General features: G+C 43.9%; 1 protein-coding gene across 1 annotated transcript in view; it reads right to left on the bottom strand.

Annotated features, from left to right (window-relative positions):
- The window catches only part of HAAO (3-hydroxyanthranilate 3,4-dioxygenase), a 763,099-nt gene that overhangs the window by 380,193 nt on the left and 358,165 nt on the right, over positions 1-24,741 (bottom strand). Inside the window, exon 4 of the mRNA XM_085612800.1 lies at positions 2,912-3,018. Within this exon, the coding sequence (XP_085468926.1) occupies positions 2,912-3,018 (107 nt within the window). The remainder of the gene's footprint in view (positions 1-2,911; positions 3,019-24,741) is intronic.

Here is a 24,741-nt window from a genome sequence, read left to right as displayed (position 1 = left end):
CATTTGGTTTCCTTCTTGAGTCCCAGGACTGTGATCTGAATGGAAATATTCCATTTGACATGATCTTTTTTTTTAGATTAACCTCTTCAGTGCCCATGACGAGATAGTCTCGTCATGGAGCACGGTTGCGCTGTGCCCATGACGAGACTATCTCGTCATGAACCCCGCCCGCTAATGTAACGCCCAGCACAGGGCGGGGAAAGGGCGTGGCACTGAAGGGGTTAATCTCAAGATGGCTAGCTAAAGTACACTCATCAAAAGAGTTGATTAAATTTTGCAAACCTATAGGTGTTTGACTAAGTAAAACTGTATCATGGGCATATTGAAGGTATTTTAAGGGATTGTTAGACAGCTTAGAAGGGTGAGAATTAGATGTTTCCAAATGTTGATTGAGGCCTGCCATAAAGAGATTAAATAAAAAGGGATCGAGAACGCACCTCTGTTTAAACCATTTGATGGTTCTATTCTCTGACTGAGAGACGTTGTAGGCTTGGGCGGAGCGACCAAAAAACTCAGAGAGATTCTGTGGAGTTCTGCAACCTGGAAGAGTAACTTGGACTTAGGCCTTTATTTTGATGTGTATCACAGAACTGCCAGCAGGAGGCCTCAGCGTAGCCCAGTTGCATTTAAAATTGAAAATAAGTAATGTAATCATAATAACGTAATGAAATCGCTGAGAATAATGTATTTTATTTCACACGCTGCACCCTAAAGAGCAGGTTTGTAAAACTACCTGCAAACAATTTCAGATAGTATGTCGACTGAAAACAAGGGCAGATGATTATACAGCCATAAAATATTCGTCCTGAGTAAACGCAAACTGCAAAAGTTAAAAAAAAAAGCCCCAGAACATGAAACTATGTGGTAAACCTCTAATATTAATAAAAAAGGAATTGTTTTATATAGCACTTCATTTTACAACTGCAATTACTCTAATACCCTACTTAATGGTACTCAATAAGTAGGACACCATTTCCTTTGTTTTGCTATGTCATGCCCTCAGGAGAAATGTTGTCTGAATTACAGACTTTTGTGATCCCCATTTCATAAATTATACCCCTTTTAACTGCTGGCGTAGCTAAGGAGAGGAGTAACATTTCGCCGAATACAGGTCTCATATTTACTAGTTGTGTTCAGGGAAGTGGGTGGAGCAGCCGATTGAAGTCAAGTGCAGGGTCGGTGTGCAGGCGCTGGGAGAACTGAAAGAGAAAGTAATTCTGAGTTGACACTCACCGGCCGGACTTGGTCACTCACCATCTCTGTTTGCCGCTTGTGGAACTGGTTTCACAAATCCTTGGCTACCAGTTGCACCTTCGGTTCTTTGTCCATCTCCTCCTAGGATTTCAGGGCTCTTGAGTGGCCAGAGGTACGCGGCCACCTGGTGGCACATGGTGGAAAAAGGCTTGCCCGCTTCAGCCGCCCACACTTTTGCCCCATGATAGGCTTAGTAAGGGTGCTGGGCAGAGAGAGGGCCGTCCTACCATGGGGTAGCACCAAGGCCGGGAAGAAGGATGGCTATTCTCTCATGGTGAAGTCCAGCACCTGGTGGGGCCAGGAACAGGTGGTGGTAAACCATGCTCATCCCAGGAAAGGTTGGATCTTGCATCAAGATGTTCAGACACTCTAGACTCTGGGTTCTGTAGCGGTCATGATATGCAGAGTGCAAGGGTCCCAGCAGGTCATACTGAACCAGGAATACCAAAAGCAAGTGAAATCTGTTGTCTCACTACAAACTGCCCCAGCACAGTATCCAGGCAGCTCATTCCCCTTCTCCCAAATGTGTAGCTCCCTGCAGGCTCATGCCCTGCCTCCAGCCGGGTGAGTGAGACCCAGGATTTCCTGTGGCTTCCCAGGCAGCCACTGAACACTTAATAGACTCTTTCACCCTCCCAGACCAATTGTGCAGCCCCATAATCCATAGGTGTGGTTGTATGAGTTGGGTGCATGCCAGCAAACTCCCCTACGCAGCGTGGGTGGAGTTTTTGTTGTACTCTGTGCTCCAAGCGGAGCACGGAGCAACAAAACTCTGCTAACTCCATCTACAGAGCAGAATTTACCGCACACCCTCAATTTCATCCCCCATCTTGATCTGGACCCAAGTGTTCTTTTAAAAGCGTATTATGAGGTCCAGACGTTTTGGTGGTGCACCCCATGTGGCTAACTTTTGCCATAGTAAATCACTGGGAACTATGTCAAAGACCGCCTTTAAATCAATGAAACAGATGTAAAGCTTGTGTTTCATTGATATGGCAGACTCGGCTAGGAGCATCAGGGCGAGCAAGTTAGTAGTAGTCGACAGGCCCTTGCGAAATCCAGTTCGATACAGTGGAATAAGATGTGCTTCAGCTGCCCAGGCTTCTAAGCTCCTCTAGAAGGCAAGAGGCAAAAATGTTTGCCTCTAAGTCTGTTAGAGCAATTAAACTATAACATGCAGGTGATTCTGGTGGGCTGCACTTATTGCTGGATTGCATGATACTCGCTTGCCATGACTCTGTGACAGTCTTGGTCAAGATTACTTCATAATTGAGGGAGTCAACACGAGTAACCATAAGTTGGCCCTAAAGATGGTGTTTGGCAAGCTGTTTGGACCCGGCACTCCATTACTCCTAATTTGCTTAAGGCGTGCTGATGTCGCTTTCTGTTCACGCAACACCATGGTGAAAGAGAACAATGTTGAACACCTACTGGGTGCCATGGTAGGGCTCTGCTGTTTTCATAGTGCCTTCCTCCGACTTCACCCTCAGTTTTACCTGGAGAACGATTCCTTTGGGATGCCCTTGGATGAAGTCTTAACTACCGACTGGGATCCATACAAGTCGCTTTTATGATCATCCCAGATATTAGCACTGTGGGCCCTATTTCCGTCATTTGGAGTTTCAGTAAGTGCACATGGTATGAAAGCATGCCTCACCTGAGTCCATCCATCTCTGTTTTCAGCCTCCGCCTCTCAACCACAAGTCCCACAGTGTTTGTGTATCTTTGGGGGGAATGTGGAATCCGAGCTGGCAGCAGGAACATCTGTCCAAATAAAGTTTATGTTCCCATTATTTACACAGCAAACAACAAGCCAAACAACATCAATTATCGACAGTTTTCTTTTCACAAAGCAGTCCTTGATGTGTTGCTGCATGCTTTTTTCCACTGTCAGCCAAAGCCTCCATTATTACGCTCCTAAGCAACCAGGCCTTCAGACAGGCAGCCTGTAATAAAATATCGACCAATCTGGAGCTGCCACAGCCGGTGTGCCATAAAAAGCCCCCGAGTGGGACCTGGGGCCTCTGCCAGCAAGAACTGTAGAGTGCAGTTTAGGTTTCTTATATTCACCTGAGTACTCTTTAAGTGTAAGCAAACTTAGTGCAATGTTCTTAATCCAGGGACATTTACATTTCATTGAATCAAGTTCAATCATTTTTGACACCTCAACTTGCACAATCCCAAGATGTACCTTTTCTGTCCTGCAGTCACTAGAGATAATATGGCCCGCTAAGTGACAGAAGTCTCTCAGTGTGGCGTGTGCTCTTGGGGCAATATGCCATGAAGGCTGAGTTCTGGTTTGGAAACCCCTGCACAGAAATAATGTTTTCGAGAAGGGATACTCAACCTATGTTGCTCCTACATGCATGAGAATGCCCCACATGGTGGCAACTGGCTATTCTGAGATGGCCCAGGTCAATTAAATAGAGTTCTGTGCAAGTGACTTGTAAGACTGGTGCACTTTGACAGATAGCAAGATTTGGAGGCCTATAGCTGCTCTTGATGTTGAGGGCAGTACTCTCTCACTGTAGCCAAGGGTATACTGTGATGAAGATATTCCACACGTCAAACGTTGAGTGAGGTACTGTCTATTAACACGACAAGTAATCATGCAGCAAGAATGTGAGTCACTAGGTGGAAGTAAGACATGCTGGTCAGTCTTCTGAACTGATGCGAAAGGCTTTCAGTGGCAGACTGACAGTTGGAGCAATTATTCCAACCTGTGAGTGAGGAGAGGACCAAGCGAGTGGACGGCAAGGGTGGTTGTTGACACCAAGCTGCAGTAAGTCAGGTCCAACCAATCTACGGAGTACCGTAGAGAACACTGAAAGAGAAATGCAGGACTGTGGTTTAATTGTTGTCCATGCTTGTTTCCATGTAGCATTCCCCTACGGCATAGACGTTAGAAATTAGCAGCCCTCGCCACTCGCTGAGCAGTGTTGTTACACTTCATATTACAGGTTGGTCGCAATATTGACCAGTGGTTTTGAACTCTCTTGGCACCATCTTATTCAGAGAATTTCTTATCACTTTATTTGAATATTTTGTTTATTATTTTTTCAGTATTAGTGCCATTATTCAGACATCTCAGAGGAGAATTTTCCAGTAGTATTTATATTAAGTGTTGAATCTTCCAGAGAGAAAAAAAATGGTAGAGTTGTATACTTGTTTTGGCCATCTATCTGGGTTAGTAGATACTTCGTTCTTTCTATCGGACACTGGTGGCTAGTGCTTATGGAGTATACACTGGTATGTGTTTTTTGGCTGTAATTTATTGTTTATTTATACAAGACACATTTTGGTATTTACAGTTTTCAAACAGAATTTTGTCACTTTCTTTTTCTTTTTCTTAAGACATCACTGTGGTTGGTGTTCTTTGTCTTGCACCCTTGGCAGCCTGTGGAAGTGAGGTTCTGAATTGTCATGTAAATTATTTTTGCATTTTCATTGAAATTATGTAATAGAGATGATATTGATTTGCGTATGTTATTTTGTAGGCATTGTATTCCTTTTGATCTTGTCCTGATGATGGCCGAATTAATGGGCCGAAACGCGTCGACCCTACAGTATGGAGGAGTCCCACAGACCATGATTGATAAATAAAAAATTGATTATGCACTTTTTGTACTTAGTGGAGGGTTATTTTATTCCCTTGAGTGTGTACTGGACTACTTCCTTTTTTCAGATTGCTCTTTGAATGAAGATTCTTTGCGGCTAGCATCCGTACTAAGTAAGAATGGGTAGTAAGGATTTTGCTTGTGTGTTTTTAATATATTTAAAAAAAGATAAAGTATTTTTGGGATATTACACTTGGAGTTGGTATCTGAGTCACAAAAAATAAAAGAAAGTTTAGATATCTAATACTCATTGATAGGGATTAATTAGTTTTTTCCCTACAGAAATATATGTTTTGTTATTAATTCCCCCACAATCTTTTGTTTCTATTTTTGATTGCTTGCCCGAATGTGGTAGGAGTATCAAGGCAAACTCCAATTCTTTTTTGAAGGTTTTACTAGTGGGCCTGCAGCACTGATTGTTCCACACACTCCAGTAGCCTTTTAAACATATCTCAGGTCTGCCATTCCAGAGTTTGTGTGTGCAGTTTTAAACTGCAATGTCGACCTGGCAAGATAAGCCTCTTGCCAGGTCCAAACCTGCCTTTTTAATACATATGTCACACCTACGGTAGGTCCTGGACAGCCACAAGGGCAGGATGCAGTGTATTTAAAAAATTGGACATGTACTTTTTTGTGTCCAGGTAGTGAAAAACGCGTATATTTGTTTTTCACTACTTCAAGCATATCTTGCCCATAGGTTAACATTAGGATTGTCTTTTTGCATCTTATAAGTGTAATTTTCAATTGGGACAATACAGAAATTTTGAGTTTTGTGTCTGTGGACTCAAAATTTAAAATCACAACTTATGGTAAAGTCAGATTTTAAATTGTAAGTCTGAAAATGCCATTTTTAGAAAGTTGCAAAAAAGACTTGGCTTGGCAGTACGGGCTGGACTGTTCCCATGGGGAGTAGGGTCAAGACTGATTTGCATATGGCTGGGTCTAAAATGGAACGGCATGGTGAGCAAAAAAAACAATGGATATAGGCCCAGATTTCTGTACTGGGGGTGAATGTTCACACCTCAGCTCCCTTTGTGTGTGAACATTGCTTAGCTTTCCATCCATAAATTGGTCTTTTTGCATTTGTCACCCTAAGTTAGAATGGTATGCCCAGACGTGGGATCCGTACTCACTGTGCCACTGGCTTCAATTTAGCCTGGCTGATGAGGGGTGATACCCAGAAACCAGTCCAGGGAGGACTGGGCCTGGAAGTTCAGGCTGAACTGTTCCCATGGGGAGCACGGTCAAGACTTCATAAGCCACCTACCTGGATCCTAGATGTTTTCAATGGGGCGGCAATGGTAGTGCCCGAATTCTCCCGAGTCTTGCCATCAGTTTGTAGGAGGAGACACTGCGCCAATGGCAAATCACAGTTGGAAGGGGGATGGGATCGAGAGAACGTATAAGGTCAAAGATGCTGTGGCTCGTCTACAGCAACACTGCAGAAGGCATTCACACCAGTCTGATGAATGGTACCGGCAGATATGGTACCTATAAACAAACAAATTATGATGCCTTTGTCCAGTATTAACTCTATTTCTTAAGGTATCGCCTCACAAAAGCTTTTTGAATCTCAACCATCCCATAGTTATGTTGTTGTTTTGTTTTCATTTAGATTGCCCATAGAGACTCCTTTATCAAAGTTTTCGAAACTGTAGTGAGTATGATTTCAGCATCAAACCCACAATCTAATTTGGATAGGGTTCTCTTCACCCAAGTCCTCTCTGGCAGAGCCCTGCCAACAGTATGTACAAGTTGAACAAATACAGTAGTTACCTTTGTTTGTAGCTCGATGTTGCTACTGAGCTCAGCGCGCATTAAAATCAAGTTGGTTAATGCGTCTCTTTTTTTCTTCTTGTTCTTTTTTCCATCCAGGTGCGAGACTATTGCAGGACATTCTTTGCGGTAGGTTCGATGTGGTAGGATCAAGTGAGCTGCAAGACAGAGTCCTGGAAGCCGGGAAACAGGAAAGTGGCAGGGGAAGAGGCTAAGCGAAGGGGAGGAGTGTGGACAGTCTTTATATAAGACTGCTTTAGAACGTTCATAAAGGTCACGTTCTAATTGTTTGTTACAAGGAACAGGTGCTCGATGATTATTTTGGGGAGGCTGCCTTCTAGAAGGTGTTTTAGAATGATTACAAAGGTCGCATTCTAATTGCTTATAGCACGGAACAGGTGCAGGGGATTAATTTGATGAGGGCTGTCTTCCAGAAGATTCAAGTTGAGGTTCTCTATGCCGTTTGTTTGATACTTTTTCTGGTGGATTTATTGGATGTTTCCGTCGCGCCTGAAACCTGACCATCGGTGCTCCTGTGCTCATGATGGAACCATTCCACCATGAGGACAGGGGAAGGAAATCCCTCTGCTGTAAACAGCAGAGGGAGTTCCATTTTTTTTTGTGCCTCGGGAGGTGGGGAAGAGCATCCCCAACCTCCCGAGGCCCATTAGCTGATTTCAGTCTAATGACGATCGCGCGCATGGCACGCTGTCGTCATTAGACTGAAAACGAAACTGAAACTTGGTTTCAGTTTCAGTGTTTCAGTGCTTCAGTGCTTGTGGGGCTATCTCAGACCCCCAAGCACTGAAACACTTGGGAGAGGTATTGTTGGAAAGGGGAGGATCTCCCCTTTCCAATGGTACCCTTCCCTAGTGGATTCCTGCTTGGGGATCACCCCAGGAGGGCGATCCCCAAGCAGGGATCCACCCACTAGCCACCAGGGAGGGGGGAGCAGTCCCTTCGACAAGGGCCTTTACTCCCCCCATTTTTCGGGCATCATTTCAGTCTTTCTGCCCCCCAGGGGGGCAGATGGGGGCTACAGCCCCCAAGCTGCCCCCAAGGGGGCAGAAAGCCCACTAGAACCAGATCATTTTTTCATTAGGTAAATTAGGGGTGGGGGCATTGGCGTACCCATATTGGGCAGCCCCCACCCCTACTTTACCTAATAAAAAAATGATGCATTGTTAGAGTCTTTCTGCCCCCCCAGGGGGGAAAAAAGCCCACTAGACACCAGTTGTTTTTTAAAGATTTAATTTAGGTGTGGGGGCTGCCCAAGATGGGCATGCTAATGCCCCCACCCCTCCCCCCACAAAATTCCAGTCTTTCTGCCCCCAATCTGCCCCCCGGGGGCAGAAAGCCCACTAGAAACCAGGAATTAATTTTTCTATGTAAATTAGGGGTGGGGGCTGCCCAATATGGGCACGCCAAAGTCCCCAACCCCCCCTGCACAATAACAGTCTTTCTGCCCCCCCGGGTGCAGATGGGGCGGGAGCCCCTAATCTGCCCCCCCCATGGGGGCAGAAAGCCCACTGGGTGCCAGTGTTTTTTTTACGAATAGTTTAGCGGTGGGGGTGCCAAAGATGGGCATGCCAATGCCCCCACCCCTCCCCCCCACAAAATTCCAGTCTTTCTGCCCCCCCGGGGGGGGCAGAAAGCACCCTAGATGCCAGGGATTTTTTGTATGCGCCGGGGTGGATGTTGCCTAGAATGGGCATGCTAAAGCCCCCCTACCCTCCAAAGTAAGAATAAGACTTTCTGCCCCCCCCAGGAGGCAGATGGGGACAATAGCCCCTGATCTGACCCCTGGGGGGGCAGAAAGCCCACTAGGCCCCAGGGATTTTTTTATATATATACGTTGGTGTGGGGGCTGCCCAGAATGGGCAGTCAAATGCCCCCAGCCAAAATAAAAAGACATCTACAGCCTTTCTGCCCCCCCCGGGGGCAGATGAGGGCAGTAGCCCCCAGTCTGCCCCCGGGGGGGCAGAAAGCACCATAGATGCCAGGGTTTTTTTTTTCGGCTCCAGGGGTGGGGGCTGCCCAGAATGGGCATGCCAAAGCTCCCACCCTACCCCCCAAAGAAAGAATAGGACTTTCTGCCCTCCCCAGGAAGCAGACGGGGCAATAGCCCCTGATCTGCCACTCGGGAGAGGGCAGAAACCACACTAGGCCCCAGGGATTTATATATATATATATATATATATATTCACTGAAAAAACCATGGGTTTCACACACGTTATAGTTAGGAATTAGCATTTAAAAAACCTTAGAAATTCAATGAAAAAACCAAAGGTTTCACACATGTTATAGTTAGCTGGACATTTCACTCGTAAAAAACCAATGAAATTCCCCCGTTATAGTTAGTTCAGCTAACTATAACTCGCGCGCCCGCAATGCACTACTGATGACGTCACATATTACATCACTCATGACATGGTCAGTGACATCACTCATGACATCACTGATGACATCTCAAATGACATCACTGATGACATCATCCAGTGAATGTGTCTTTTTCTGAAAATTACATATGTTTTATACATGTATATCTCAAGGTCGATGGAAGAATCAATGGGTACATAAGTGTCTAAGTGAATGATTTGTTTTTGAAAAATTGATTGTATTACTGACTGATTAAGTGTATCTTATTGAATACATGGCTTAGTGAGTAATGTTTAAATATGTAAATATCTGTATCAGTCTCTCACTTTGTGTATAAGTGGCTGCATGGGTTGGTGAGTAGCTACATGAGTGTCTATAGAGGTTATTAGTTGGTTTTTTGAGTATCACTATGAGTGTCTGAGTGTCTGTATGGTTCGGTGGGGGGTATTATGTAGTGCATAGGTGCATGAATGAGTGACTCACTCTTTGTATGTGTTGAAGACAGCATGTGTGCAGGACTGTATGGGTGGATGACTGTATGCATGGATGTGTTAGTGAGTGAATGACTGTCTCAATAGTGTCTTTATGAGTAACTACATATGTTTTAAACTAGTATATGTGACTATTGGTGTATATAAGTGAGTATATGTGAGAGTGAGAGATTGAAAGAGTTCCTGTATGAATGAGTATGTGTTTCTATAAGTGATTGTTAAAAAGACTAAGTATGTGTAAGTTTCTGTTAAAGTAAGTGTGCTGGTGTGTGTATAACTGTATATGCAAGTAAATGGATGTTTGTTTCTTTATTAGCATGAGTGACTATGTGTGTGAGTAACTCTATGGATGAGTGGAATTGTGTTACAGGATGTTTAGGTGTATGAGTACATATGATGTGTGAGTACATGTATGAGTGACTGTATAGGATTGTTGGTGGATGAGTGGATGTGTATGTGGATCTTAGAATTACTGAATAGGTTGTTGTAACTGTTATTGGTATGTCCATTGTTTTGAAAATGTTAGTGTCTATTTTTGAATGTTTGTATCAAAGGTTATATTAGGGTGAGAGGAGGTCTACCACTCTGTCACAAGGATAATGTCCTACTTGTAGGACACCCCCGCGCCGCACGGCCACCAGCTGCTGCGTGTGCCCCCTCCGCCTTGTGCCTCGCTGCCCGGCTGCTGCCGCTTGACCACGCCCCCTCCCTCGAGCCTCGGGGTCCGTGGTTGCTCCTGTGCCCTGCTGTCTTCTGTCAACCTTAATTAGATCTGTATTCTTTATTTTGTGTGATTTCTTCATTTTTTTCTTAAATTGTCAGCATTGTCGTCTTCTGTCCCTCTGTTCCCTCCCCGCTCCCCGCTTCCCGCCACCGCCGCTAAGCCCCGCCCCTTTTGCCTTCTGTATCCCTCCCCGCTCCCGCCTCCCAGCTGCCCCGCCCACCCGCGCACTTGGCCATATATGGCGACCGTGCGACGCAGGTGAGTGTGACCTACTTGTAGGACACCCCCGCGCCGCACGGCCACCAGCTGCTGCGTGTGCCCCCTCCGCCTTGTGCCTCGCTGCCCGGCTGCTGCCGCTTGACCACGCCCCCTCCCTCAAGCCTCGAGGTCCGTGGTTGCTCCTGTGCCCTGCTGTCTTCTGTCAACCTTAATTAGATCTGTATTCTTTATTTTGTGTGATTTCTTCATTTTTTTCTTAAATTGTCAGCATTGTCGTCTTCTGTCCCTCTGTTCCCTCCCCGCTCCCCGCTTCCCGCCACCGCCGCTAAGCCCCGCCCCTTTTGCCTTCTGTATCCCTCCCCACTCCCGCCTCCCAGCTGCCCCGCCCACCCGCGCACTTCGCCATATATGGCGACCGTGCGAACGCGCAGCGGTCACGCGCAGCGGGCGCGCCGATTGTGCGCCGAAGGCGCGCCAAAGGTAAGCCCGTCTGCGCCCGTCCGCGCCTTGACCGTGCCCAATGCCAGGACCCCTGGCCCTCGAGGACCCCGACCGACCCGCCTGACGTACAACGCCGCCACCCTCATCGCACTCAACACCGGCCGAGCCCCGGGATGCTGCAGAGCCACCCCACGACGCGTCCACGGACCCTTCAGCTGCAGCACCTGCAAGTTCACCTGCATCCGGACCTGCCCGACACCAGCACCTGCCATGCCGAACACCAGCAGCAACCACCTCAAGTGCATCCTGCTCAACACCCGCTCCGTCCACAGACACGCCATCGAACTCTGGAACCTCATCGACACCACAGCCCCCGACGTCGCCTTCATCACGGAGACCTGGGTGAACGCCTCCTCAGCGCCCGACATCGCCATCGCCATCCCAGAAGGATACAAGATCACCCGGAAGGATCGCAACGCCAACCAGGTGGGAGGAGGCATCGCCATCATCCACAAGAACACCATCCGCATCACGACCAGCACCGACAACTCCCCACCCTCCGCCGAACACCTGCACTTCCAGATCCACACCGACCCGAAGACCACCCTCAGAGGCACCCTGATCTACCGACCTCCGGGACCACGCACTCAATTCAGCGAGGACATCGCCGACTTCGTCAGCCCGCACGCCCTCCCCTCCGCCGACTACATCCTCCTGGGGGACTTCAACTTCCACCTGGAGAACAACAACGACTGCAACACCAGCACCCTGCTCGACAACCTCGCCAACCTTGGACTCAAGCAGCTGGTGTCCACCCCCACCCACCTCGCCGGACACACTCTCGACGCCATCTTCTCATCCAGCAAAGACATCGCCTTCAGCCACGCCACAGAACTCCACTGGACGGATCACAGATGCATCCACTTCACCTTCAGAAGAACGACGATCCACCACCACCAGCAACAGGCTGCCCGAAGAAGCTGGAACAAGATCACAGCCGACCAGCTCGCCGCCTCCCTGAGCCAGCACCCTCCGGCCAGCTCAGCGAACCCCAGCCAGGCCGCCGACAACCTCACGAAGTGGATCAGCGACTGCGCGGACGAACTCGCCCCACTGAGGACCCCGCCCAGCAGACCCGGCAGCAAGAGAGCCCCATGGTTCACCGACGAACTCAAGAGCTCCAAGAAGAACTGCCGCGCCCTCGAGAAAGCCTGGAGAAGGGAACCCACGCCGGACAACAGGACCACCCTCAAGCTCGCCACCCGGAAACACCACCAACTGATCCGCATCGCCAAGAAGACGGCTTTCAAGAACCGACTGGACAACAACGCACACAACTGCAAGGAACTCTTCAACATTGTGAAAGAGCTCTCCAAACCCAACGCCGGAAGCAACGACATCACCCCTTCGCAAGACCTCTGCAACTTCCTCGCCTCCTACTTCCACAACAAGATCGCGGACATACACAACAGCTTCAGCACCCATCCGACCCACGCCACGACCGCAGCAACGCCACCCACCACCACCCTCCGCGCCTGGACCCCGGTCAACACCGAAGACACCGTCCACACGATGAACTCCGTCCACTCCGGATCTCCGACCGACCCCTGCCCGCACCAGGTCTTCAACAAAGCCAACGCTGTCATCGCACCCCACCTGCGGGACATCATCAACACCTCATTCGACACCGCCACCTTCCCCGAGAGCTGGAAGCACGCCGAACTCAGCGCTCTACTCAAGAAACCTACAGCAGACCCCACCGAACTCAAGAATTACCGCCCCATCTCTCTACTCCCGTTTCCAGCCAAAGTCATCGAGAAAACCGTCAACAAACAGCTGGCCGCCTTCCTCGAGACGAATGGATCCCTCGACCCATCGCAGTCCGGATTCCGTGCCAACCACAGCACCGAGACCGCCCTCATCGCCGCCACTGACGACATCTGAGCCCTGATGGACAACGGGGAAACAGCGGCCCTCATCCTCCTAGACCTCTCCGCGGCTTTCGACACGGTCTGCCACCGCACCCTAGTACAGCGCCTCAGCAACGTCGGAATCCAGGAGAAGGCGCTGGAATGGATCGTCTCCTTTCTCGACGGAAGAACACAAAGAGTCCGCCTACCACCGTACAAGTCAGAGGCCACCGAAGTCATCTGCAGCGTCCCTCAGGGATCCTCACTGAGCCCGACTCTCTTCAACGTCTACATGAGCCCTCTCGCGGCCATCGCACGCCAACACAACCTCAACATAATCTCCTACGCCGACGACACCCAGCTGATCCTCTCCCTGACCAACGACGACCCCGCCGCCGCCAGAGCCAACCTGCATGAAGGGATGAGAGAGGTAGCCGAGTGGATGACGACGAGCCGCCTGAAGCTGAACTCAGATAAGACGGAGGTCCTCATCCTGGGCTCCTCGCCCTCCGCCTGGGACGACTCCTGGTGGGGCACCGCACCCAAACCGACAGACCACGCACGCAACCTGGGTTTCATCCTGGACTCCTCCCTCTCCATGACCAGGCAAGTCAACGCCGTCTCCTCATCGTGCTTCAACATCCTGCGCATGCTTCGGAAGATCTTCTGGTGGATCCCCACAGAGACCAGGAAGACCGTCACCCAGGCCCTCGTCACCAGCCGACTGGACTACGGCAACGCACTCTACGCCGGAACCACCGCCAAGATCCAGAAGAGACTCCAGCGCATCCAGAACGCCTCAGCCAGACTCATCCTCGACATCCCACGTCACAGCCACATCTCCGGACATCTAAGAGACCTGCACTGGCTCCCGGTCAACAAGAGAATCACCTTCCGCCTCCTTACCCACGCACACAAAGCTCTCCACGACCAAGGCCCGAGCTACCTCAACAACCGAATCAACTTCTACGCTCCCAAACGCCACCTCCGATCCGCCAGCCACGCCCTCGCCACCGTCCCACGCATCCGCAGAACCACTGCTGGAGGAAGGTCCTTCTCCTACCTGGCCGCCAAGACCTGGAACTCCCTCCCGGCCGACCTGCGCCTGACCCAAGACCACCTCTCCTTCAGGAAGAAGCTCAAGACCTGGCTGTTCGAGCAGTAGCGGCACCCCCCCCCCCCCCAAGCGCCTCGAGACCCTACGGGTAGGTAGTGCGCTCTATAAATTTCTTTGATTGATTGATTGATTGATGTCATCAGTGATGTCATTTGAGATGTCATCAGTGATGTCATGAGTGATGTCACTGACCATGTCATGAGTGATGTAATATGTGACGTCATCAGTAGTGCATTGCGGGCGCGCGAGTTATAGTTAGCTGAACTAACTATAACGGGGGAATTTCATTGGTTTTTTACGAGTGAAATGTCCAGCTAACTATAACATGTGTGAAACCTTTGGTTTTTTCATTGAATTTCTAAGGTTTTTTAAATGCTAATTCCTAACTATAACGTGTGTGAAACCCATGGTTTTTTCAGTGAATTTGCAAGGTTTTTTAAATGCTAATTCCTAACTATAACGTGTGTGAAACCCATGGTTTTTTCAGTGAATTTGCAAGGTTTTTTAAATGCTAATTTTTTTTTCTTTCTTTTTTTTTTTTTACATATTTTTATTTTAATTTTCTATCCTTTTTTAAAGACTATGGTTAAATTTTTAAAATTCTATAATATGTTTTTTTTAATATATTTTATAAAATAAACATGTAAAATTTATTAGCAATACATTTTTTCCTTTTTTTTTATTTTTTTTTTAGTACGCGTACCGTAAGCTTACGGTAAGCGTACGGTTTACGCAACGTCCGTAATTTATCTACGCTGTTTGCGTATAGTTACGCAATTTGCGTAGCCGCGCGTACTCCGCGTGGGACGCGTACGCGTGTATGCTACACGCGCACGTTATGCGGAAGTGTCGGGGAGTGACAGTTAAGCGCATGCGCGCAAGCGCGTGTCTTTTTTACGCACATGCGTACTTTTGCCGTAAGCGTACCGTAAGCGTACCGTAAGCGTACGTTAGGTCATGTGATCATGAAACACAACTTTTGATTGGTTGAAACTACTTTCAGATCTAGAACTCTCCTACACCACACCCATTCCCCTCATTTCTGCTTGTGATCCCTTAGGAGAAGGAGCTGGGTTGTCTTTGTGATACGATGGCAGAACAGCAGAGCTCTTCTGAGAGTGAGGCTAGCAGCACTACCTTGAGGCAGAGAGCGAGGAAACAAAAGACCTCTTACGTATGGGATTATTTTACTTTTCCAGAAGGCCAGCAAAAGGTAAATGCACCCTTAGTGACTTGCAAGCTGTGTAAGCGTGTTCTTTCAAGAGGTAATCCTGACAGGAAGTATTCCTTTGGGAATCACACCATGATGAGACACCTTAAGGATGTACACAGAAGGACATATGCTCGACTTACTGAAGGTAACCCTTCAGTAAATCAACCAAGCACATCCACAGCAGCTCAGCCTGGACCATCATCTGCAGAGCCGAGTCCTTCTTCTGCAGGTCAGGTGAGCCCTTCATCTGTGGTGGGAGCATCTCCTTTTTCTGGTCCTCTGAAAACTAACCCTCGGTTTCTGAGGGTTGATATACGGTGCGCCACTTGTCATGATCTAATTTGTCATAGGGAGACCAGTATTTCCCTAGTGAACAATAAAATAGATCAGCACACTTGTCGTACCGACTAATATTCGCAATCTTTCTTTCCTCTGTCCCTGCATGAACACAACGGCTCTTTTAAGAGCCAACCTTACCTTTCATCTATTTTTTATATATGTTTTTAAAAACTTTTTGTTTTTTTTTACCGTACGCGTACGGTGCGCGTAATTTTTTTTTTTTTTTTTTAAAAACACTAAAAATCAATTATCACATTACAAGGTCCTTGAGAGACTACAATTAAAAACTGCAAATGTGATTGTAGAGAAGTGGAAAAAAGGGACCATGACATTATTGACTTACCATAGCCACTCAAAAAAAGATTTATTCATTTTATTTATTTTTAATTGCTTTTTAAATGGTTATAGTTTTCGAAAATTTTCTATCTCAATCTGGAAAAAAAGAAAAAAGTATTAATATTTAATAAAACATTTAATAATACAGTACACATATTTACATATTTTTCAAAAAATATTTTTGCCTTTTTTTTGCTGTTTTCAGAAAATATTACATTTCACTATAAATTGTGAAAGCAATTGCATTCATCATTTAACAGCAGGCAAAAAAAAATTAACAATCTCAAAGATTGTTTTTAAAAAAGCCCAGAATCTCTTTTTTCATAAACATAACTTTAAAGAAATGCATAATATTCTAAAAAAATATCATCTAATATCTATACTTATTTCTTTAAAATACCGTCTGACATTTTTGTTTCAGAAGTATAATCACAATAATATATGTCAAATAACTCCACAATACATCTGGTTCCATTTCCTTTAGGCCAAATAGTAATTTTAAAATTCTTTTTTTGTTTAATTTCCAATGGTAATCCAATAAAAAACAAAAGTTTAAATTGTATAGATGTCACCGTTTCTCTGTAACATTTTGGTTTCCGAAAGATTAATTAATAATTAAATAAGTCCACAATAGAATTGTTTACTTTTCCGCATGGCCAAATAGTAATTTTAAAAATCTTTTTTGAAAAAATTTCCAATGGCAATCCAATAACATTCCAAAATTTAAATTGTGCAGATGTTACCGATTTTTTCTAAATTTTTGGTTTTCCAAAATTTCCTTAAAAAATGGAAAAATTCCACATTACAATTGGTTACCTTTCCATTAGGCCAAATGATAATTTGTTAAATCTTTTTATTTGTAAATTCCAAATGGTAATCCAATAAAATGGTAAAATTGTTTTCTCCAGATGTTGCCAAATCTCTCTAAAATTTAGGTTTCAGGAAGATTAGATAGGAATTTGCTAAATCAAAAGGCAAACATTGCTTAAAAATCAATTGGGAATCATTACACAGTGTCCAGCCTTTTTCACATTTAAGATAAACTGTGTAATGACCAGAAGTTACAGTAGGTCCATCATGGAAAATTATTGCAACTGTTACAAAAGTTTTTCCTGAAATTGATAATTGCTGTCCTGTAAACTTCTTTATTAAAGTATCCAATTTTGAACCATCATCTCTACATCGTTGCATCATTAAAATTACATACTGTCTGTATTCCTTTAAAATTAATGTTGAAAACATGTCAGATTTACACTCACTGCATTGCATGCTATGATTAGCATCTTTAACTAATTTAGCAAAAGTGACTGTTTTACTCTCTGGCAATGTTAAATAAATAAACCTTTCAGAATCAACATTAGAGCCACATATATTATAACAGTTTTCACAACTATGTTCCCATTTATAAGAGAGACCAAAAATATTTTGTATTTGTACCCCTTCCTCTTCCAGTACCTGAAGAAAATATATCAAGAATTCCTGTGCATCTTGCTGTACATTTTGAGAAAACTGTGTTCGTCCTGAACATACATCTAAAAGTTTTCTAATTTCAGTAGCACTTTCTATTTGAGTTTTATCATTACTCAGCTTTTCAAAAAGGAGACTCAGCACAGTACAGAATCTTTTTCCCTGATTTACTATTATCTGCTCTTGCAAACTTTCCAGATAAAATGCAACATTCAGCACTACATTAGCGTAGCAGTTGACACCAGAGCTATTTTCAAAATGACATCCTACAACCTGTTCTTCATTTTCCTTATTCTTTTTGCTTGCAATTACATCACTCCTCTTTTTTTTCCTCCTCTCTACATCTTCATTACAGATATTCTCATTTCTCCTTTTACGAGAAACTACACGTTTCTCCAACACAGGATACTGACCTAAATGAGGAGCATAGCTTCTTCTTAATCTATTATACTCCTTTACACAGTTTGTATCAGCACTAACTTTTGAATCATCAAAGTCTATCATGAATAAACCTGATAATGTTTTCACTCGTGACAAAGCAACATATGCCATACCTTCTTTGAACACAGTTGAACCAATGTTCACAAATGCACAATCTACAGTCAATCCTTGAGACTTGTGAATAGTTACAGCATATGCTAGAGAAAACGGAAACTACTTCCTACGTACATATAAGTCTTTCACAAGCATGAAACGAACTGTACAACGACAAATATCTTTAACTTCTTCTATCTGATCAAATTTTATTTTTAAACATTCAATTCCATCTTTTTTCTGATAATTAATAAAACCCACAACTCTTCCCATAGCTCCATTAACTAAACCTTTTTTAACATCCAAATTTCTCCTTAAAAATACTCTACAGTTCATGCAAACATATAGATTTTTTTCTAATCCAGCTGTTTTGGAAATCTTCTTCTCTAGTGAATCCAATTTATTTTTCAGTGTGCCTGTTAATGTGACAGTAATTCTTCCATCCTCAATTTTGTCCACTGCTTCCAATTTCCTGATATCTTCCTTTTCCAATTTCAAAAGCTCCTCATTGAATATTGAGCACTCACGTAGAGTTGGCATTAAGCAGATGACACTTTTGTTTTCTGCAATGTTCTTGTATATCTTCTCTGCAACTATTTCTTCCTTTGGAAATAAATTATGTAGCAGCCGAGTCTGTAATGCTTTTTTGCCAGCTTCTGTGAGTAGTCCAATCCTGATATCTTTCAGAATACTTCCATATTCTTCATCGTTTGCTTGCCTCATATTAGTTGTAAGTTCCTTGTACTCAAAGAAGGACCAAATATTTGCATTACCGATGCTTCCCAATGACTTCTTCGTGTCTTCATGTGTCACAGTATTAAACACTGGTTGTCCTTTAACTGGAGTAAGTTGCAAAAGATCTCCAAAAACTATGACGTGTTTTCCTCCAAATAACACGTCATAGTCTGACTTCAGAATTTGCTGCATTCTTAAATGCACAAAGGCAAGCATTAAGTTCGATACCATGCTCACCTCATCAATAATGAGAACTTGCATCTTCTTCAATACTCTTGAAACTTCCAAGCATGCTTCTCCAGTTAGCTTGTTGTATTGTATTTTGTTCTCATGCTCCACTGGTAACATTAGCAAACGATGTAAAGTGATTCCTTTTATGTTATATGCTGCTAACCCAGTTGGAGCAGTAACCACACAAGACAAAGTAGAATCCGTTTTTTGCTGTAGGTAGCTTCTGATGACTTTTAGAAGGAAACTTTTTCCAGTTCCAGCTTGTCCGCTTACATACATCCTGATTGGATGAAATGATGTGCATGAGCACTCTTTTTTTTCATGTAGAAATCCGTGATCAATTTTGTTTCTGATCTCTTCATAAATTTGTTGCTGCTCTTGATTCAGTTGTCTTTCCAAATTTTGTAAGTCTATAAATTCTTCTTGAGTTTGATTCATAGCTGTTTCCACTTCATTCATGGCTATTGATGCTTCATTTTCAACGATTGGTTGTCCTAGGGGATCTTGACTGAGTGTTCCTGAACTTTGGCTGTCCTGAGAACTGTCTCTAGCTATTTCTGCTGCAATTGTAGTTTCCTGTTCAATTTCTTCATTTAACATTTGCAGATAAGTTGTGAATGTTCTGCATTGTATGCTGTCTTTGCAAGCATTAAATGAATCTTCATAGCTTTGAAATTCTCCCAGTAGTTCATCCTCTGTACGCCATGGTTTAAACAGCTGTAAAAGAGCCAAGTAGTAAAATTCCTTTTTGTCAGTAGTGTCGCAACTCAGCTTCTGGTGATTTATCAAACTTCCTTTTGTTTGCTTCACCAAACATCCTTCCTCACCAATGACTTTATATTTTCCATTGTTGATGTCTTCTGCGGCTTTCCGTGAATAAATGTAGTTCTGCAGCACTTCATAGAGACACATGTTCTCCAGATGATGACTTCTCTTTGGGTAATATGTATCCAACATGTTTGATTTCAAAATATCTGTACTTTCTGGGTCATTCTCGGCCAAATATTCAATTTCTCCAACAGATTTCAGTACCCGATTTCTCATTGCTGCAAGGCCTAAACTTGCCCAAATTATTCTTCTTGATTTCGAGTAGAGACTTGCAGAAGATAACCTATCTGAACATTCGTAGGATCCAATTTCTCGATGCAATAACATCTTCAAACTGAAACTGTACAGCTTCTTACTGACAGTTTTCTCGTGAGAAATCTCTTCCCACATTTCCTTCAATTCTGTTTTTTCTGATTTCGTAATGTAAGACGTTACATATCGAGCAACAGCAATGGAATTGTCAGCTACATACTGTATATCCATGTTAGCGTTCCACATGGATAAAATCACTGGGTTGTAGTCATTTATATTTTTTGATTCTTCTTTTCTTTTAAGGTTGTAGGTATTCTTAGGTGATTTTCTTGTGATAGTATGTCTCACAGCTGACATAAAACTGTTAACTCTTCCTTTTGAAAGAACAGGTCTAGGAAATCCAAATCGACATTTAGTGTAGTATTTATCTTTGCTCTTGTATTTCCGTCGACAGTATTTTCCACACCGATGACTTTGGAAACGTAAAACTTGCTCCTTTAACTTTTTCTCTTCTGTGCTTTTTGGTATAGCACATGTTGCATATTCTTCAATGTAAGATAACACTGCTTCATCAGTATCTGTTCCAAACTTTGGGGCATCCTTGATCCACAACAGCATATGAATATGAGGAGCACCTCTTGCCTGGTACTCTTTTCTCCAAAAGAAATCCACTACTTCTCCTAGAGGTGGATTTTTTTTATTGCAGATGAAGGACATCATAGCCTCAAATCTATGATTGAAATATCTGCAAACATTAACCGGATCCAATGAGCACAGTTCTCCTGCTGTTTTGTATTCGATGTTTTTAATGTTTGAATTTGCCTCTCGTAGAAAATCCAGTAAATCATCCCAAGCGTACTCGGCACAGCTTAGGGTAAGGAACCATGTTGGTGTTCCTAAATTCCGTAACATGCATTTTAATTCACCATGGCGTCGGTACCAATATTCATTTGTCCCACGCTGACAAGCCATCAGATTGATCAGTTGTGTTTCCAAATGATCATCTCGGTGCTGCACTTTCTCCATAAAATCCTTAGCAGACACATTTTGCAAATGTACTCCACTTTTTAAAATGTGATTTACTGCATAAGACAGTGCAGACAAGTCGCTTTCAAATAAAAGATGGAACAAATAAGGAATACTTTGTCGAAATCTGGGATCTTCAGCATATAGTCTTGTAGTCCGATACTCAGAAGCTGGAATCTGTTCCGGACGTTCATCGTATCGTCCTCCTTTTCCTTTAGGAAACAGCTGGGAAAAACATCGAGCTTCCAAGCTCTCCTCCCATACACTCACGGGAGTTCCATTTGCTTTCTTCATCTGAAATAGATCAATATTGTCTCCCATAACTTCTTTTGAATGAAGAGGATGTATGCTAAAATGTTCATAAATTTCTTCTTCCTTTGACTTGTCCACTTTTTCAATTTGTCCAGTTGGTGTTTCTGTGTCTTCTTGTAAACCTTCTTCTTCTTCTTCTTCTATATAAATTGATTCATACCATTTGTTATTCCTTTTCAAATACAAATTTGCTCTTTGTACTTTCCGTACATCTACCAGCTCCTGCCAAATCTTCTTATTCTTTGTAGGTACACCATTAACCAGAATAATTAATGGTTCAGTTTCCAAAGTATCCGCATCAATAGTTTCCATATTTTTTTTCAAATCCAAGGGCAAATACACCACTCTACCTTTTAAACCTCTCAGTAAATCTGAAGGAGGTAATTTACCAGTTTTGGGCTCCATACGTACTATGGTCTGGAACGGATGAACACATTGAATGAGTATAGACTCATATGTATTTAATTCAGAAAGTTCAGCAGGAATAGCATCCAATTCTAAATTATTATGTACAGCTCTGGTCGGCATTCTATTTTCCTCTAACTTGTTGTAACAGTATTTACAAATACGCTGAACTTCACCCAATTCAAAACAATTTTCAAGAAATATATAGGTGGCAAAATCCTTCCACTTATAATTATCTTCATTTTCACTCTTTCTGTAGAGATCAACATACCTGGTTTGTTTTCTATAATGAGTTCTGCGGCAACAAATACAAGTTATATTTGGTCTTTCATTAGAGATTATTGCAAATTTTGTTATGTGATCATTAAATGTCTTACTTACAGAGGGTTCTACATTTTCTTCCACTTCTTCCTCATTTACTGTGTCCTTCTCTGCACTGTTTTGTTCAGGACCAAAGTAACAAAACTGAATTTCATCAACAACCTTCTCTACATCTGATACCGTTCCACGGAACAGAGCCCTATTCAATTCATCTAACTTTATTGCTGGACTTTTAGCAAAATACAACCGTCTCACAAACTTTCTCATTTCAGTATGATGAACAGCCAGCATCCTAAAATGATGGAAAACACTATTACACACTTTTCTAGATAGACAAGCCAGAGAATGACCCTGCAAACCAGTATTCTCTCTCACTCTGCATGGATCTAGACTTTGAAGCACCTTAATCTTCTGTTTCACACTTTTTTTGCTATATTCTCTTAGAAACTCACGAAATTTATCAATAGATTCCTGATGCACAGTGCAAATACTACTACAATTCCAAGTGTACACTGGGGCTTTAGGACGTCTCCCCATAGCCTCATCCGCCATCACTTGTACCTCATCTCTTGGAACCATTATCTCCTTCTCCATTATGCAACCATTTTTCACTTCAGAAGCACGACCTCTGGTGTCAACTGCATGCAGCAAACTATTACTTTGAAAATAGCTCTCTTCATTAAAAAAAGGTTCACTACTTGAACTATGCATCCATTTTCCTAAAAACACTTTACAAAAGTTTGTTCTGTTCACTACTTTTTTCCTTTTGCTATGTGATTTCAGTACATTAACCATTTTGTCTAATGTACGCATCCTATTCAAAATTAAAATGAATAGTTTCCTTTTTAATGCTAATGCCTTTGCTGCAATGGCTTCAATTTCTTTTTTTCTCTTAAAAAACTTTGCCTTTTGCTTATATTTCTTCACATCCTTTATCAAATTGGACATAACTCTCCTCTGAAACATTTTTCTACGTATCTCTTTAAACGCTGTTTTTCTGTTTAAGTTTACCTTTTGAGTTGCAGAAGGTATATTTGCATTAACTAAATTCTCAATTTTTTCCTGTCCTTTTCGATTCAAATCATTCTTTCCAGTACAGACATTTTGTACATTTTTCCTTTTTTTGAATATGTTCCTTAGAAAATCTTTTTTTTGCTTACCAACATGAGCATCTTCAACTAACTTAGGTCCTCCAGTTGTCTTCAAATATAGGTTTTTTTATCTGCTCTTGCATTTTTCCATAGGACCTTTAGTCCGAGCTACAGCCCGAATGGCTGAACAGAATTACTTGAAATTTGGCAGAGAGGTAGCCCTCAGGTCAGGGATGTGCCTTTTGAAGGTCTCGTGTAAATCTGTTCAGTATTTCCTGAGAAAATAGCATTTAAATCAATATATATATATCTATGGGCACGCTCCGAGCGCGTACCGTAAGCTTACCGTACGCGCACGCTGCCGTGCGTGAGCGCGATTCTGATTGGTTGTTAGATCTCAGTAAACATTCGAATCGGTTGAAGCCAGGAAGTGTCGGCCGCCATTTTGTCTCTCGCAGTCTGAGGGGGTGAAAAACAAAGGTGGATAACGTGAAAAGGGGGCAGGCTGGACAGTTCCTGACCCCCTAGCCTTTGTCAGGGGGTCCCAGAAGGACCCCCAAGGGCAAAAAATTAATTTTAATATTTTTTTCAAAAAATCACCGAATTCGCGCAGCGTACGCGCACGGCGTAAACGGAGAAATTCCGCGAGGAAAAATTCTGTGAACTTCGCGTAACTATTCCGCGATTACACGTACCGTACGCGCACGGCAAAAAAATTTTTTCAAAAAGGAAAGCTTAAAAAAAAAAAAAAAAATTGTGAGGTAAGGTTGGCTCTTAAAAGAGCCGTTGGGTTAATACAGGGATGGAGGAAAGAAAGAATGGGAATATTATGAGCGTCTACAAACGTGCTGGTCTATCTTATTGTTAATAAGGGAAACACTGGTCTCCCCAAAAACAATAAGACCACAACACATTGTACACCTCATTGCAACCCTCCCAAATCGAGGGTTAACGTCCAGAGGAGCAGAAGAAGGTGATGCTCCCACCTCAGAGGAAGGGCTCAGCTGAGCTGCCGATGATGTACTCGGCTGAGCTTCTGAGGTTGGGCTCTGGTGACTTACTGAAGAGTTTTCTCCAGTATGTCGAGCAAAGGTCCTGGGATGTCTATCCCTAAGGTGTCTCATCATAGAGTGATTTCCAAAGGAATACTTCTTCCTTGGATTTCCTCTAGATAAAACACGGTCACAAAGTGTGCAAGTGACCAATGGAGCATTGACCTTTTTCTCCCCCTCTGGAAAAGTAAAATACTCCCATACAAAAGAATTCTTTTGTTTCCTCCTTCTCTGGATGATGGTGGTGCTGCTAGCCTCACTCTCAGAAGAGGTCTGCTGTTCTGCCATTGTATCTCAATGTCAATTCAGCTCCTTCTCATAGGGGATCTCAAGCAGTAATGAGGGGAATGGGTGTGGTGTGGGAAGTTTCTGGAACTGAAAGTAGTTTCAACCAATGAAGAGTGTTCTTTGTGGATCACATGACCTACCGTGCGCGCTCCGTAAGCTTACGGTACGCGCTCGGAAACAAGTACGCATGCGCGAACGTGACGCTTACGGAGCGCTTACGGAGCGCGTACGTAAGACGCACTCACGCATGCGCATTACACGCCCCTGCGTAACCGCGACGTTGCTTCCGCGTGTACGCGTACGTCACGTACGTATCACGTAAGAGCGCTGTACTCATGACGTACGGAGCACGTAGCGTCAGCTTACCGTACGCGCATCGTATC

This window comes from Triturus cristatus, chromosome 6 (genome assembly GCF_964204655.1).
Source record: "Triturus cristatus chromosome 6, aTriCri1.1, whole genome shotgun sequence".
In the NCBI taxonomy this organism is placed as follows: domain Eukaryota; kingdom Metazoa; phylum Chordata; class Amphibia; order Caudata; family Salamandridae; genus Triturus; species Triturus cristatus.
Note: the sequence above shows the minus strand (reverse complement) of the source record. Positions and strands in the feature narration are given on the sequence as shown.